Source organism: Dromiciops gliroides, chromosome 6 (assembly GCF_019393635.1).
Source record: "Dromiciops gliroides isolate mDroGli1 chromosome 6, mDroGli1.pri, whole genome shotgun sequence".
NCBI classification, from domain to species: domain Eukaryota; kingdom Metazoa; phylum Chordata; class Mammalia; order Microbiotheria; family Microbiotheriidae; genus Dromiciops; species Dromiciops gliroides.
Genome location: NC_057866.1, coordinates 16,382,358 through 16,400,931, shown reverse-complemented (window position 1 = coordinate 16,400,931; position 18,574 = coordinate 16,382,358). Strand labels below are relative to the sequence as shown.

General features: G+C 40.8%; 2 protein-coding genes across 2 annotated transcripts; both read right to left on the bottom strand.

Annotated features, from left to right (window-relative positions):
- Window positions 1–656: 656 nt before the first annotated feature.
- Window positions 657–1,610, bottom strand: LOC122731438 (olfactory receptor 5B12-like). The gene has a single exon (XM_043971546.1). The coding sequence runs from the start codon at window positions 1,608–1,610 to the stop codon at window positions 657–659; it is 954 nt and encodes a 317-aa protein (XP_043827481.1).
- A 13,676-nt stretch (window positions 1,611–15,286) lies between these two features.
- LOC122731350 (olfactory receptor 1444-like) lies at window positions 15,287–16,225 on the bottom strand. Its single transcript, XM_043971385.1, has one exon. It carries the CDS (start codon window positions 16,223–16,225, stop codon window positions 15,287–15,289), a length of 939 nt encoding a protein of 312 aa, XP_043827320.1.
- Between the last annotated feature and the right edge of the window lie 2,349 nt (window positions 16,226–18,574).

Here is an 18,574-nt window from a genome sequence, read left to right as displayed (position 1 = left end):
AATCCAGCCTCAGACACTTGACACTTACTAGCTGTGTGACCTTGGGCAAGTCACTTAACCCTCATTGCCCAGCAAAAGAAAACAAAAACGAAAATACAAGTTATAAGCAAGTTATAGATCTGTGTAAGTAGAAGGAGATGCCACACTGGAATCAACTGATGCCAAAGCAATTAGGATTGTAGACCAAAGCAAACAAATACAATTGGGCAGAATAGAAATTTACTGTTCTATGGAACTCTTCTCACAACCACCACCTGAGACAGGTAGTTCAAGTATTCTGATCCCCCAAGTCACTTAATATATGGGCTGTGTAACTTAAACAAGGTCTGATAATGAGCAAGTGAAATAAACACTAAGACAGCTTCCAGTGCTCAACATTGTACCTTACCCTATAGTAAGAGCTACATCCCTTTAGAAAATGCATTGCATTTTTTTAACTGTATCATGAGCAGAGGGCTGCAGTTGTGAGAAATTGAGTTTCCCAAAAATCTTATGAACCAAAAATTGGAGACTTCATTGTTGGAAATCTATAGGGAAAGATGCTTCCTAGGAATCTAGCTCTCTGGATCCATGGAAGCTAAAGAGGGTATGGACTGTAGAGCTGTGTGTACTGTGATTTCATAAACGGTAAGAAAAACACTAGATTTGTTGCTGAATTAAAAGGATGAGTCTAATGATGGCTTTACCCCCTCAGAAATTTTCATGAAAGCTTTTTTGACCTCCTTATTCCTCAGGCTATAGACCAGAGGGTTCAACATAGGAATGATCATTGTATAGAAGACAGATGCTATTTTGTCAGTATCCATCGAATGATTAGAACTGGGTTGTAAGTACATGAAAATTCCTGTCCCATAGAATATGGAAACTGCTGTGAGGTGGGAAGTACAAGTGGAGAAAGCTTTCTGACGACCCTCAGCTGAGCGCATCCTCAGGATGGCAATAAAGATGAATAAGTAGGATATCAAGATGACTAGAATGGCAAAAAAGACATTGAATCCCACAACAAAGAAGACAATCAGTTCACTGATGTGTGTCTCAGAACAGGAGAGAGCCACAAGTGCTGGAAAATCACAGAAAAAGTGATGAATCACATTAGAACTACAAAAGTCAAAGCTGAAAGTGTCTCTTGTGTGAATGGAAGAATTCAGAAAACCACAGACATAGGAACCAATGGCCAGACCCACACACACATTGGATGTCATGGTGGTGGTGTAATGGAGGGGCTTACACACAGCTGCATGGCGATCATAGGCCATTGCAGCCAGAAGAAAGCTTTCAACAGTGGAAAAGGCCACAAAGAAGAAAAACTGTGTAGCACATGCATTGTAAGAGATGACCTTGTCCCCCATGAGGAACCCAGCCATTACCTTAGGAGTAATAGCTGTGGAATAGCCAAAATCTACAAGAGAGAGGTTACTGAGGAAAAAGTACATAGGTGTATGGAGATGGGAGTCAGAGAAGATCAGGACTACCATGCCCAGGTTCCCCACCAGAGTGATGAGGTAGATGAAGGTGAACATTATGAAGAGAGGAACCTGGAGCTCTGGGGAATCTGTTAATCCTACAAAGATGAACTCATTCACTTCTGATCTGTTCTCCATAGTTGCCATTTGGGAGTTGGGTCATTCACCTGTCAAAAGAAAGAAACCATCAAAATAATTAATTCAGTGCAATGAATCACATCTAGACATAAACCATCACCAGACACATAACCTTGAATGAGAGGGGGTAAATGTAGGTACCTGAGGGATAAGGAGGATTGAAGCGGTTGTCAAGGTAACTATTCTAGGTCCTTCTAATTTGTTATTACCAGGTTCTTTTTTTTTTTTGAAGAAAGATTCTAGCATACTTTTCCCCTGGGTTTTTTTTGTTTGTTTTTTTACTAGATTTAACCATTCCCAAACCATTCATTACAAGCTTAATGTAGAGGTGTGTGTCTTGTTTCTGGGGAAAGTTAACATGGGGAGAAGTGTGGTGGCAGGTAGGGTGGGAGGGCTATGTCTTCCTCATAAATATGCTTCACTTTGATGAAGAATCTTGGGACAGGGGATGGACCAATAAATCCCACCCTTTTGAACCTGGGCTGAGAGCTCATCTGAAATCTTCATGTGGACTTGAAGCATTCACAGACGCTTTGTAACTTGTTCTGATCTGTAACCAAGTAATGAAGAGGAGGGTTTTTATTAGCTATGGAGCTGGAAGTGAAGTAAATTCTAAAGGCATTAAGCCATACAGGATGAGCATCAGGCTTTGAAAGGTCAAGAAAGCAAGCGACCAGAAATCTGGGAACTGGAATTCATGCTAGAATTTTTTTTAGTGAGGCAATTGGGATTAAGTGACTTGCCCAGGGTCACACAGCTATTAAGTGTTAAGTGTCTGAGGCTGGATTTGAATTCAGGTACTTTTGACTCCAGGGCCGGTGCTCTATCCACTGTGCTACCTAGCTGCCCCTTGCTAGAATTTTTTTTAAGCCAGATAATGAAAAGTCCTGAATGATATGTATGTCAACAGAGATGTAGACTTTTCAATCTTTTATCCATGTTGCACTTTGAAATGAATTTGGTGAGATGAATACTACTTATAGACTAGTCTAAGTTGGAGCCCAGTCTGCCCAGAGACTAAGGTTATATAAGGGATAGTGTACCTCTAGGTACCATGGAGAGGGAAATGTTTGTACTTCTGTTCTTACCATATCTTCAAAGCAAATATAATTTTGTAAAAGCCAATTGATGTTAATTGGTTAAATGGAACTTGGAAACTGATTCTTGATGGGTAATATTGGGAGAAAAACACTGGGATAGGGATTTGAACTGATAGAATTGAAGAATAACCCCATCATCCCTCAGGAGTACTTCTGGAATCTTGAGAGGAAGATGTAGAATGAATTCAAAGTATCACTACAAGCTAATTGTTAAATTGAATTAAAGAAAGATAAATAAAGGAAGGACATGGACAAGAGAAGTGAGAAAGATTGAAAGTGAAAAAGAGCAGAAGATGAAGGAAAGTTTCCAGTGGAGATTTATAAATACCAGAACCAATGTTATTGTAAGGTCTTTGCAATGAACTATTATTAAACATCTATAGCATAGAAAACACTGTGCTAGGCACTGTGGATAGAAAGGCAAAACTAAAACTATTCCTGCCCTCATGGGAACTAACATCCTACCAAGGGATGCAGCATATACATAAATCATAGACAATATTCAACTACAAGAAGGCATTGCTAGACTAACCCTTTTTAGCTGAAATGATCAGTACTTTGACAAGACTTTTCTCACCACAGGAAATTCTTTCTGCTTCATAAGGGCATGGTACTGGCAGTGTAGAACATTTCTTTGTGTTTCCCACAGAGTAGAAACCCCCTACTCTATTCCCCAGTTCTGACTGTCCCCTGCACATTCATGACAATCCCATTAGCCTCGGAAGTATGGTTATTGAGGATTGATGCAATAAAATATCTCCAAAGCCTTATCAACTAGAAAACCCTGCCTTATCCGCCAATCTGCTTTAATTCACTGAGCTTTGGCTTCATGACCTTTGTATAAGGTATTGGGTCACCAACAAAACAAATAGGCATATTTCAATTCTGTGTACAGTGTTATACTCTTTCTTCACATACACTCATTTAAACTATTATGTAACTGAAAATAAAATCCCTATTATACAGATACAACCCCACAACTTTTCCAAGTCCTAAGTCAGCCCTATATAAGAATGCTCTGAAGCCATGTTCTAGGAAAATATGATTCAATTGTTTATTTTACCACAACCACCCCAACCCTTATGGGCCACTCCAAATGTGAGATGGCAAAGTGGTGTAAGAAATACAAGACAGTTTCCACCTGATATTGGCTTCACAGCATCCAGTGGGGACAATCACTGGGTGAAGAATTCAGTAATTCCATATCAAGGACTTGAGTTCTCCTCATGGCCTTGGGACCCAGTGTAGACAGAAGCTCCAAAGCTGCCGCTTTTTTCTTTCAGCATTTTTGAAAACAGAAATTTCCTAGGACATCCCTCCATGGCTATCTCACCTATTATGGAACAGGGAAACTGAACCAAAAGGCAGACCCCAACAAGGACCTACCACCATTCATGCCTAGTATCTGTGACCTTCTGTTCCACTTTCTGACACTTCACTTGTCTTTTCACTCTCCTCAGCTTTTATCTTTATTGGCAGGATTAACTTCTAGGATTTTCTACCATGCTCCAGGAAGCTCATAATTGGTAAAAATAATTCCATCATCCAGCCAGATTCCATCAGCCTTTAGACTCTACTTCATCACCGCCCTCTGTCCCTTTGATTAGAGAGCTGAGTCATGAACTCCAGAACCTCCATTGAAGGAGGATGCTCAGCTCAGACTATGTACTCATTTCTCACCTGGCTGAACTCCTTGGAGACTTCTCTAACTTTTCTCCCACACTCCTGCCTTGGGAACCCTTGCCTTTATTTTCAGCTTCCTCTTGTGTCTTGTTTTCTCCCATTGTGAGCTCTTAGTGGTCAGGGACTGTCTTGTTTTTACATTTGTATCCTTGGCACTTAGGATAGCACATGGCACATAGTAGGTACTTAATAAATGCTTATTGACTGACTAACAAAAAATATTGTCAGTTTAGGTATAACTATTTGACCTCCTGTTAAACAAGCAGAGCATAATATGAAAAGCTTAATTGTTCTTCCCTGTCTTGTCATCATAGTAGGAGCTTTCTCATGGGGAAATTCCCTCCATAGATGCAGATCAGAAACTAATCTGTTGTTACCCAATACAATAAGACATTGAGTACTGGTCCATCATCACACAGCTAGTATGTGTCAGATACAACACCTGAGCCCAGGTCCTACTGACTCAAAGGACAAAGAGGAAGTAAAGTAAATCATGGAAAGAATGTTGAATTTGGTCTCAAAAGGCCAGTGTTTGAATCAAACAAGTCAATTCACTCCTGCCCAAGTGCCTTCTCTGTAAAATTAGTGATTTGTACTCACTGATTTCAAAGATCCCTTCCAGTTCTAAATCGAAGATCTTAACCCCTGTATCGCCATCTGAGATTGCTGCCAACCTACAGTGGAGTGATTCTCAAGTCCTTAGTCAGAAAATGGCATCACTGATGGTAATGCTTGGGATCCAATGAAGAGTGACTTCTAACTTTCCAACTCTTAAGCCACAGGAGCAGGGTAAATAGAATTGTTATCATGGTGCAGGCAAATTAATGGCAGGGGCAATCTTGGTGGTGCCAATGAAGCCTTAAGAAAATGGGCTCTTATCTTTATCAGATAGAAACATGCAGTTTGACAAGGAGGTGACCTCTATATGGGCATGAAAAATGAAAAGTAAATATGCTTGGGAGGCTTGCTTTATTCTGTTCAAACTTGCTTTGGATAAAGAACCAGGCCTGGAATCGGGAATACCTGAGTTCAAATTTGGCCTCAGACACTTACTAGCTGTATGACCCTGAGCAAGTCACTTAACCCTAGTTGGGAGAAGGAGGAGGAGAAGGAAGAGGAAGAGGAAGAGGAAGAAGAACTTTCTGAAAAAAGACAAAAGATATGTCTTTTCAAAAATTGGAAACAAGTTTATAAGGTAGTTGAAACTGCTAGAACCAATATTTGGGGGGAAAAATCATCCAAATAATGCCATAGAAAAATGCTCAGAGCAGCAAAACTCACCAAAGAATGTGCTGAAATCATCTTCTAACCAAGAACGGCTTGGAAGGTCAGAAGGAGGGAGCTGCTGTGCTGATACAGGAGTCGAGCCCAACCCCACAGTCACCCTGACACAGATCCAGTCTCAGGAAGTCCTCACCAGAGAAGGAGACCCCCAGAGCTGAAGCACCAGTGTTGTCTGGAACTAAGCTCACAGTCTGGTGAGTAGGCTGAGCCCTAGGCAGGGGGGAGACTACAGGGGTCTATGCTGGTGCTAAGGCAGAATTTGGATTTTACACCCCTGATGAGAACCAGGAGGTAGGCTCCAGTAGCAGTGGCCCAGGTGGGGGAGGGGCACAGGCTCATCGGAGCTAACAACCACAACACACAAAGCTGGTTGATTAGCAAGTTGGTCTGGGGTCATCTACGGACCAGGAAACAGGCCAGGTGAGTGAAGAACCTGATCCTCTTTAAATCATAGCACCTGGGACTTCTTAAGCTTGGGATACTGCAGCCTGGAAACAGTGCCCCACTTTAAGGAGCTAAAAATCAAGTAAAAGAAAGGCAAGATGAGCCAACAGAGAAAGGTGAGGACCATAGAAAGTTTCTTCAGTAACAAGGAAGACCAAGGGGCACCCTCAGAGGAAGATGTCAACATCAGGGCCCCTATATCTAAAGCTTCCAAGAAAAATAGAACCAATATTTGGGGGAAAGAAGTTATTATATGCAAATGTCTGTAAGACTTTTTTTCTTTTAGGCAACAAAGATGAGCAGAGACTAGGGAAGCTATCTGCCAGGGAAACCACAAGCTAGTTTTCGAGTAGACCTTGAGCATCAAGTCCTTCTTCTCCCGGAAAACTTCATTCTAAGCAAATAAAGTCCCCGTAGGCTTAATAAGGTTCATTAAGGAAATGAATAAGCCTATATTACTGAACTCAAATAGCACTGAGTATAAAGACCGAGAAACTGATCTGTTTGCTTTGCAGAGGTAAAAGACAATGGCTGTGAGTTATTGCAGATATTGTCAGATACCCAGCATATATTAGTTCTTGTTCAGTCATTTCCATCATGTCCAACTCTCTGTGACCCTATTTGGGGTTTTCTTGGTAAATATACTGGAGTGGTTTGCCATTTTCTCCTCCAGCTTATTTGACAGATGAGAAAACTGAGACAAACAGGGTGAAGTGACTTACCCAAGGTCACATAGCTAGTAAGTGTCTGGGGTTGCATTTTAATTCAGGTCTTCCTGACTCCAAGCCTGGCACTCTATCCTCTGTGCCACCTAGGTGCCTGATATATCAGTAAGTTTTGCTGAACTGAACTTCATTTTTGTCTTTCTTTTTTTCATTCTTTGTTCAAAGCACAGCTCTCCTGGGTGGAAAGAAGAAGCTATTTTGGAAAGGAAGATGATGTTTAAAAAATAAATACATTTTTAAAGAAAAAGAAACAGAAAAGACTTGTCATTGAAAATGTAGACACATTATTTCAGCCAATGATTTCTGTCTAGGGACAGGTAGCAGGATGTGGTAGAAGACTTAGTAAGCTCTGAGTTAGCCTCTTCTTTGGCTCTGCCATTAATTTATTTCATAGCCTTGGGCAGGTCACTCCCTTCTCTGGACGTCTGCTCTGGGTACCCACAAAAGGAGAGTGTGAGACAAAATGGTCTCTTCCATCTCTGGCACCGGCTAGTATGTACACAACTATGTAACCAAGCCAGGAAGAGCCTAATGTGAGCAAAGTCTTCAACTGCTAAAACCAGAACCATAGCAGAAGAGAAGTTCAATCTGTAGAATCCTTTAGAAAGCATTTTGAAAGACCCAAAGGAACAGTTACTAACTGTGTGAATTAAACGCTACTGGAGAAGTACAAAGCAGTTGCGTTTCGGACAAGAGGACACAGGTTCAAATCCTAGCTCAGTTGCCTATTACTTGTGTAATCTTGGGCCACTCATTTAGTCCATTCTAGACTTTTATTTTCTCATCTGTAAAATGAGGGGATAGGATTAGATGATCGCTAAGTTTTCTTCCAGCTATAAATACTGTAATCCATCTAATGATACCCACATGGTCCAAATACCAGTATATGCAAGTTCAGAAGGTAGCATTTTGAGCTCTCTGTCCCTTCCTGAAGTCACAGTTGCTTTTGTTTTTCCTTTTATCTGGTACTAGTATTATAAATACAGGTAAGATCTACCACTTGCATCACGGACAGAATATCACAAGGATTATAATAACTCAGACCTACCTGTGTCCTTTCAGGCAGGGAACAGGATCCACAGGGGAGGAGTGGCATAACACCTTCATTTAGGGGCCTTACATTGACAGTCCAGCCAAGGGAGGAGGAAGGAGGTTCTGTTGTAGGAGCTCCATCCCAGGGACCAGGGCTAAATGTTCAGTGTTCTCCAGGTCCTAGATTCTGATCCATTGCCATTGTTGTTGCATGGCTCCTGGTCTGAGCAAAGTCTCTAACCAAACCAAGGTGTGAAAAAACTCTTTCCAAATGAACTATCAGAGAACACCCAACTCCACATTTATACCATTGAAATTGAACCCAAATAGTGTCAGAATGGAATTTTCATGACTAGAGGATAGAGGTATGTTGCCATGGGAATGTAAGTGTCCTCTAGGGACAATGGTTCCTTTGAGAACAACCTCCCTTCCCTCCACTCTAGCTACTCTGCAGAAGAACTTACATGCTGAAGTCTATGGGGATTCAACCCCAATTGCTGAATTGTCACGGGTATAGTTACTTGTGATGATTAAAAATATGAGAGTGTTTCTGAGTAATTTATTCCTTTTATTAATAAGGCTGACAGGTTATCAATAAAAGGATGGTCACTGGACATCTCCCTCAGACCAAAGGTCAAAATAGCAGTGGACTCAGTTTATATACCCTTTTAACTGTAGGTGATACATCAAATAGCAATCACATCTAATTGGTTGACATGATTAAAGGTAGGTTCTATTAAAATGAGGCCTTGGGATAAGTGACTTAGGTCACTCAAATCTTGGTCAAAAAGATATCAGAGGAGGGGCAGCTACATGGCGCAGTGGATAAAGCACCAGCCCTGGATTCAGGAGGACCTGAGTTCAAATCTGTCCTCAGACACTTGACACTTAGTAGCTGTGTGACTCTGGACAAGTCACTTAACCCTCATTCCCCCCCCCAAAAAAAATAGACATCAGAGAAAGAATGGAGACTCCATCCAAGTTTGAGTGTAACACAATAGTTTATATTAAATGCCTTGGAGAGGTTGGATAGGTGTGATCAAGATGAAGAGATTCAATGTAATCTTATTTTCAAGGAGAATTGATCTTGGAGTAGGGAGAATAAATGACCTAAAAAGAAGGGGAAAGGTATTTTTCATGGTGCACAAGGGTTGTGGCTGTTCTGAGAAGAGTCAGGTACTAGAGGACATAAGCTAATTGGGTAGTGTCATAGGATAGCCACCACATAGGTAACAGAAAAACAGGAAACAAGACAAGTCTCACAGACGATAGGCAATGCGGTTTCCCATAAATATACCCTGATGGCATTTGGATCATTGAAAAAAACTATATGTGGCTGCACGCACTCCATGTAACAATCAGTCAAAGAATCTGGTTACTTTCCAAGTGAGAGATGAGAGAGGAACACAACTTCCCTTTTTCCAGTTCACCACAAATCTCAAAATGAGCTCCCTATTCCAACCCCACGTGCTTCAGAGTAATCCCCTTCCTTTCTTGGAAGCTGAAGCCCAAGGTTGTCCCACCATACTTTGGCCCAAAGCATGTCACTTGAATGATAAAGTTCTTCTGATTGTAGAAGCTCAGCCTGGACTATGAAAAGACCATGAGTCATCATTTGAGTGTATGACACTCAACATCTCTGGCCTTCAGAATAAGAGATTCTCAAAGTTAGAAGGAACCTCAGGGTCCCTTTAGCTAGTCCAGTCCATACATGAATAAGGATCCCCTTTAAAATAAGCCTAAATTACCATCCAGTCTCTACTTGAAGAGTTCCAATGTGATTCTTTTTAGGCGCATGCAAGACAAGAGATTGCTCACTGTGTTTTCTGTCCAATCATACATGCCTCAGATGTGATTTCAGAGAGTTCTCAGAGTAAGGCCAATTTAAACCTGGTACTGATATGAATATCACTTCTTCCCAGTATTCCTTATTGGCTAATTACTGGGTGATTAACATATTTCCTACTGACTAAGCTGCCATATGACAAAAGGCAATGCATTTCTGAAAGAACTCATTATTACTGATAAGAAGGGGAAGCCAAGTAGTGCACAGTAAATAAAAGTGCCAGGTCTGAAGTCAGAAAGACTCATCTTCCTGAGTTCAAATATGGCCCCAGACACTTACTAGCTGTGTGCCCCTGGTCAAGTCACTTAACCCTTATTGCCTCAGTTTCCTCATCTGTCAAGTGAGCTGGATAAGGAAATGGCAAATCACTCCAGTACCTTTGCCAAGAAAATCCCAAATGGGCTCATGAAGAGTCTTCCTAACTTCAGGCCCAATGCCCCTTCCACTGAGCCCCCTTGCTGCCCCAGGGGAAATTTCAGAGTGTCTTATAAAAGATATAGTTATCAAGCAGTAACCACAAAAAAATTAGCATGGCTTCATCAAGAACAATCATGCCAGACTGATCTCATTCCTTTTTTTTTTTTTTTTTTTTTTTTTTTGCGGGGCAATGAGGGTTTAGTGACTTGCCCAGGGTCACACAGCTACTAAGTGTCAAGTGTCTGAGGTCAAATGTGAACTCAGGTCCTCCTGAATCCAGGGTCGGTGTTTTATCCACTGTGCCACCTTAATCTCATTCCTTTTTGACAAGGTTCCTAGATACACAGATGAGGAAAATGCTGTCAATATAGTTTACCACAATATTTATAAAGCATTTCACTAAGTCTCATAAACAAGAAGAAAAGATCTAGGGTTGGGAGTGACATACAATTGGTTGAAAGGCTATACATAAAGTATAAAAATTAATATTTTAATGTCGACTTGGAAGATCTTTATCAAAATGTCTCAGTAACCTGTCCCTGGCCCACTGCTATTTAACATATTTTCAGACTTGGAAAAAGACAAATGGGGAATGTTTATCAAACTAGGTGGCTCTATAATAGTGTTCTATCAGCTGCTTCTTCCTATAAAGCCATTAGCACCACATATTGGTGGTCAATTACCCACATTCTACACTCTACCCTCCCCATATAACATCTCCTAGACTCTTATATCATCTAGACAAATGTATATCAATCCATCTCTTGGCTTTTCTCCACACTCATTAGGTTATGCCACTTTCACAGTGCCTGGCATATCATAGGTGCTTCAAAAATGTTTATTCGTAATTGATTATAACTACTGTCAAACAAATGCTTTTGAGAAAAATGATCATTTTCTTAGTTCACAGTTTAATTTGATTAAAGACATAGAAAGAGTAGAAGTATCAACTACATCTGAATATACATTTCAGTTGCACATTCCACTCCATCCCATATCCAACCTCTCCAAAAACAGGAAAAAAAAAATCTCATTGGGTAAATATCAATTTCCCCAAACCATAGCCTCCCCAGTTGATTTCTAAGTCCTGGGACAATTATACCTGACCCCTAGAAAACTACCAGAGTTTCTGGCTTGGCTAGCTTCTATCTGGAATCACTGGTTTGTCATTAGTTTGACAGACCAGCTCCACTGAGGCTGTCAGGGTTTCAAACTTCAAGGACTACCAGGTATCCCATAGCCTAATTCAACACAGTTACGGCTCCCACAATTAAGGATCCACTTATGGGAAGTCACAACAACAGTGTAAGATGGAATTTCTATGTTCAGCTTCATTGTTGGGATCATGTCATGGAGCTCTGAGGACATAGTCTGAAGAGAATCAGCTTTCAGTTTAGTTCAGCTTGAAAGCAACAAACCCTCCTGTCAGACAGAGTCTGCTCTTAATAGCCTCTTCTCTACTCCCAGTTTCCTCCAATCAACATTCCATAAATGTGCACTCTGAGGAAATTTGCTAATGGAAAACTCAGGGCCTTCCAAGAGGGAAAACTTGTTGATTATTTTTCTTTGAGATGAAGATTAGATGAATTAGGGCCTTGAAGGAACATCAGTGACCAATGTTTCTTCTCTAAAAATAATAAGTCATCATTTACATAATACCTTAAGGTCTACAAAATGCTATCTATGTAAATATATATAATAGTACCTGCTTCCCAGGGCTATTGTGAGGATCAAATGATATAGATATGAGACTTTATATAAATTATATGATCTTGTGATATGTGATATATTATATATTATATGTGACTGCTATCTATAAGTATATGTTTATGGTATTGTATATTATATAACATATGATCTATGATCTCACATGAGATTATGTTGTATATTATCATATATGTTGTGTACACATATTATTTATGATATATTATATATACTGTGCCATACATATACATCTTATGTTTAATAAGTTTATGAATTAATTTTATAAATATGTTAATTAATTTATTGTTTTATTTATTACTTATGATATTCTCAGTTTTATTTTATATAAAGCAGGTTTCCTATATAAATATTTCTAATATAATAGCATAAATATTAATATATTAATTTATATATGAAATATATTTTATATACAATATAGTTGCACATTTTAGTTATTTGTTATATTTTTATTATAATTATAATTAATGAATTGATTTAATAAATAAATTTTATTAGATAATTGTTGTGCTTTTATATTTAATAAATAATGCATGTGTATGACACATGATGTATGTGTGTGTGTATGTATGTATTGTGTATTATAAAATCTCATTTGATCCTTACTACAACCCTAGGGATTAACTGCTTGTGTGTGTGTGTGTGTGTGTTTGTATGGGTCTCTATATATGAGCATATATGTATATTATATATATGTATACATGCATGTGTGTATAGTGCTTTGCACACCATAAAGTACTATGTAAATGCTATTAATATGTTTATAGAAGATAAATATACAGACACACACACATATATATATATTTTTTTTTCTCATTTGATCCTCATGACAACCCTAAGATGCTAGTGCTATTATTATCATTGGCATTTAAAAATAAGGAAAATGAGGCTGATGGAAATTCAGTGACTTACCCAGAGTCAGAAAGCTAGTAAATGTCTAAGGCAAGATTTGAACTCAGGTCTTCCTGACTCCAAGTCCAGTGCTCTACCCAACGGCAATCTCCATGAGCAACAAACTATGAGAACTGAGCGCTTATGTATGATATTATCATTATTGTTTTATTTTTATTGTTGTTATCATTATTTCATTTTTATGTTCTGTGGAACTGAGAAAACGTCCTGGCATAAATTGTTACCCCACTATTATGCTTTTACTTTTAATATTTGGTGAACTATTATGCTAATAGATTGTATGACTTTCTTTGCAATTAAACACAAGTGCTATGTTGTAAGCTCATCCTCTTTAGACTTATCGAAAGCATTTCTGGGTGGCCTCCAATAGCAGCAGTCAGGATGAAAGGAATGATATGCATGTCTTCCTGCTTCCACATGGCTTTTTTGTTTTGTTTTGCTTTTGGTAGGGAGGTTGCAGGCAATGAGGATTAAGTGACTTGCCCAAGGTCACACAGCTAGTAAGTGTTAAGTGTCTAAGGCCGGATTTGAATTCAGGTACTCCGAATCCAGGGCCAGTGCTTTATCCACTGCACCACCTAGCTACCCCCTCCAACATGGTTTGATTTCTTCCTCTGCATCTCTGGGCTTAGAGAGCTTTTTATTCCATGTAGTTTGGAAGTTAGGAGAATTCTATACTGTGACACCGACTGAAAATATCATTCTTAAAATCTCTGTGAGTCAATATTTTGCATGAGCAATTGTGGGAAATAGTTCTGTCCATGCTGAGGCTCCAATTCCAGTTCTATTCATTCGTTGGATTATTCTTCAGGAATTTGGGGGATTTGAATCTGGAGTAAGGGGATCTTTGCATTTTTGTTGTTGTTAATTATCATGGTGTCATAGTGGAGAAGGCCACCTCAGAATTAGGAGAATCATTTCAAATGTTCCTTGGACACATTGTTAACCTCAAACAGCTCTCTAACGCTAGGAGTTGCATAGCACTGGCTGATCTGCACTTGTACAGGGAGTGGAGTGTTGTAGACCAGTGAAATCAAAGGTAGAAAAGAAGGATGAGATAAGAGAGAACCTGGCAATACAGAGAGGGCCCTGGACTTGAAGGCATGACTTCAGACCCTACCTCAGATACTTTCTGGCTGTGTGACCACATTCAAATCACTTAACCTCTCTGCGCTTCAGTTTCTCCATCTGGAGACTGGAGGTGGTCAACTCTGTGATGTTTAAAATCTAAATTGTGGTGACCTCGAAGATTCCTTCCAGCTCTGAATCTATAATTCCATGACCTTCCTGAGTCTCTGTCCTCCAATGTAAAATGAGAATAATTAATGTGAAATGGGGATGTGAGTACACCTAGTATCTGCTAGACTCAAAACAAGATAATGCTTGGAAAGCACTTTCCAGACCAGAAAGAACTATACAAAGAGTCAATTATTATAGCTATTTATCCCTATTAAATTGGACCTTATTGTTACAATAAAAGCACCTATGTCAGAGGGTTATTGTGAAGACCAAATGAGATAAATAGAAAATACATTGCAAACCTCAAAGTACTCTGTGCTTTTGTCTGCTACTATTGTTGGCAGTTGATTGGCTTTGCCCCCCAAAATTCTTATCTAAGAAACAGCCTTCCCTACGCCTATCCGTACCCCGACCGTCTTTTAAACACATCAGTAAAAACTTCTCTTGGGATTACATTATGCAGAGGAAAATGGGGTTTGCCCCAGATATCAGACTCTGAATGGTGACTTACGGTGAGCTTTTAAAGCAAGCCGGCACAGCCATGGGTTCTACCCTTTGATAGTCCTAAAGAAGCAACTGCAAAGGCATTTAATCCTAATATCAGATGCACGGATCCTGACAGAGCTGGATTCTAAAAAGCACACTCACAGTAGAGTACAAATGGCAATAGCAATCTACACATTCTCTCAGTACCCACTTTTTTCTTCTTTGTGCACACACCCACACTGCACAGTGCCTTGGATACAGCTATATACTCCCTTCCAGTCTCCATAAACTATTATTCTTCTCGCTTCGTATAACCCAATTGCACTCTATTGCTTGTTGGCATCTCTAACCTATGCGTTGCTAGAACACAAAGTGCAGACAGCTGAGAAGGTCCACTGAGTTGGGTTACTGCTTTTTTTTTTTTCCTAGTTAATTTTACATGTAAAGATAGTTTGATGTAGCAGATAGAGGGCAGGGATGGAGTCCGGAAAAGCTGGGTTTGGCTTCTGCTCTATCACCCCCAGCAAGTCACTTAACTCTCATGTGCCCCCAGGAAAAGCATTAGAACTTAACTGCAAAGTCTTAGAGTGGCTGTGATGTACAAATCTATGACAGGTGAAGGAATTCTCATTCTTGCTTCAGTGAGTTCACACCCCAAGATTCATAGGGCCATCAATCTAAAGCCATAAGGGAACTGGTCCAATCCCACTCCAATTTACAGATGAAGAAACTGAGGCCCATTCAGTCAAAGTCATCTAGTAGTGCCAGAGGTGAAATTCCCACTTGCTGGGAAGTTTAAACATTCCTTGAAAACCTCACCTGTTTGATCATTTTGCTAAGGGCATTTTTGACTTCCTTGTTCCTCAAGCTGTAGATCAGGGGGTTCAACATGGGGATCACCACTGTGTAAAAGACAGATACTATTTTATCAGTATCCATGGAGTGGCTGGAGCCAGGTTGCAAGTACATAAAGATGATTGTCCCATAGAAAATGGAAACAGCAGTAAGGTGGGAGGCACAGGTGGAGAAGGCTTTCTGGCGGCCCTTGGCCGACCGCATCCTTAGGATGGCGATGAAGATGAACAGGTAAGAGATCAAGATGACCAGGAGAGTAAAAAAGACATTAAAACCAACAACAAAGAAGATGACCAGCTCGCTGATGTGGGTGTCAGAGCAGGAGAGAGCCAGGAGTGGGGGGATGTCACAAAAAAAGTGATGAACCACGTTAGAGCTACAGAAGGAGAGGCCGAAGGTATCTCCTGTATGGATGGAAGCGTTCACAAAGCCACAGACGTAGGAGCCAACCACCAGACAGAGGCACACACTGGTGGTCATGGTGGTGGTGTAATGGAGGGGCTTACACACAGCTGCATGGCGGTCATAGGCCATGGAAGCCAGGAGGTAGCATTCCACTGTGGCAAAGCCAACAAAGAAGAAGAACTGGGCAGCACATTCCGAGTAGGAGATGACCCCATTCCCTGAGTAGAGGGCAGCCGCCACCTTGGGAGCCACAGCTGAGGAGTAACTGAGATCTACAAGGGAAAGATTACTGAGGAAAAAGTACATCGGAGTGTGGAGGCGGGAGTCAGACTGGATCAGCACCATCATTCCCAAGTTCCCTGAAAGGGTGAGAAGATAGATGAACAAAAATACTAGGAAGAGTGGGAGACGAAGCTTGGGGTCATCTGTCAGGCCCAGGAGAATGAACTCTGTTACTTCAGTGCTGTTTCCCATGAAATGTTGCCCCCTTTTATTTCTCCAACCTACAGGGGAAAGGAAAAGGTACCAATGAAAGAGGGATGCATCCATTCATTCATTCGACGAGCTATGATTGAACACCTACTATGTGCCAGGCACTGCACTATGTCCTGGGAACACAGGAACAAAAACTAAACAGCGCTAACCTCGTTGGGCTTAGCTTGCCTTCTGGTGGGAGCATCTATATGCATATGCATGAACAAATACAAAATCTAGACAAAGCAGGTAAAATATATCATAGCAAGAGAGACACAAACACCAGGCACCTTCAAATAATAAGTGGGTTATATCACTTTCTGTATGTCTAGATTCTGTTCATCCCTGAACTTATAAGAAGAAAACCTTTAGTCAATCCTTAATTGTTATTTAAGAGGAGGGAAATAGTGGGCACAATTTGACTCATTAGAGCTTTTATCATCTATGGTTGAAGTTTTTTCAGCAGCTAAGTTACATAGTAGATAGAACACTAGGTCTGAATTCAGGAAGATCTGAGTTCAAATCCGGCTTTAAACACTTCCTAGCTGTGTAACCCTGGGCAAATCACTTAACCTCTGTCTCAGTCTCCACATCTATAAAATGGGATAAGAATAGCACCTACCACCCAGGATTTTTATAAGGATAACATGTTAGTTGTTGGTGGTCATCCTTTCTTCTGCTTTTATAATATCAGGACAATGTTCCCTGATAATTTCTTGGAAGATGACATCTAGGCTCTTATTTTGGTCATGGCTTTCAGGAGGAAGATGTCTTGACTTGCAAGTGAATTGGATTTAAGTGAGGCAGAACTGTGCACAGTTATTAGCCTCACTCTCTTCTCCAGAGTCATAAGAATCCAGTGGCAAATCATCGATCAGGACCACTGGTGGGAGACCCTGGTCTTTTTCAATGAGGTCTTTTCCAGGTCTCTGTTTGTCTGAGGCAACACCCATTCAGTGATTACAGCACAGGAGGCAAAAGATGGCCAAGTTTACCTTCTCAAAAGAATCAATCTGGGAGAGGAAGAGAAACAATTGCTATTTAGGCTTACTCTGAGTCATCAAAAACCAAACGAGAAGCACTGAGGCTTGGACTGGGGCCTTTTATTGGCCAATCAGCGAGAGCCAGAGCCATTTGGGTTGAAAGGCGTAGTCCAGTAGATCCATGTGAACCCCAACGGTTTTTCTCAAAACCTGGTTTTTCAGAGCTCTATTTCAAGAAATCATAAATGAAAACTGGGGATAAAATGAGAGACTATTTATAAAGCTCTTTGCCAACCTTCAAGTGCTGTATAAATGTTAACTGTTATTCTCAAGGAGGCCTCTGATCCTGGTCCATCTTCTCTACCTGCTTGTTCTTCTATGAAACATATAACAGTTATATGGAAATTGTTCAGAAAAGCCAGTGCTCCACCCCTAAGAGGAGGGCAGCCTGATTGGGGAAAGATCTGACTCCTGATGAAAACAGGGTTCTATTTTCTATGTGATTTTCCCCTCGGATGGATGCCTTTTATTTGACTGCAGCTGTGTGGATCCCTAGGTAGAGTTGTAAGCACGTGGGGCCACGGTGGAAAAGTTAAAGGGACCAGACAAGAATGTCCCTTGCTCAGACCTACCTCAACCAGCAGTGCTGAATACTGCCAGGACCTGCTCCCTCTTCCTTTATCAGGGCAGAAATCTCTTAGTGTCTCAGAATGGGGCTTCTTCTCCCAGATAACCACAATGTTCTTCCTCCCCAACTAGCATGAAGAAACCTCAGAGGAAATGAGGAGGGAGTTTCCCCAGGGCTGCACTCTGGGTGAGCTGCCCCCTCCCGCTATCTGAAGTGGCAGGGCGGCCAGGGGAGGGTTGGTTCTGCCCCCAAGAAAGGAGGCCCTTGAAAATTCATTCTTCTTTGGCCATTAGGGAAGGAATAACAATGGGATGAGGAGAGCAAGAGAGATTTTAAAGGTTTGCTGGTTCTGAGACTCCTGTAGAAAGGGTGGAAGAGTGTAGATTCTCAGAAGCAGCCACGGTGCCCATCTATCCTGAAAACCTCCACTTAGTAGACTGGAATCAGGGAATTTTGTTGTCTATTTTATGGAGGTTGTCCAAGCCATCCTCTTCCTAATTTGAAAAAGGCTTATAGGATTTAGAGCTAGAAGAGATTGCCTAGTCCAACCAGAGGCTTCCTCCTATTGTAGGAGAAGCTGAGGTCCAGAGAGGAGACTGGGTAAGTAACAAAACTAGAATTTGAACCCGGGTTCTCTCGTTTTAAGACCTCTATGAAATAGACAATGCAAGCCCTTTGGTGGAGAAATGGAGAGGAATCTGAAAATACATAGTGTTCCCTTGTTGGATTCCCGCAATA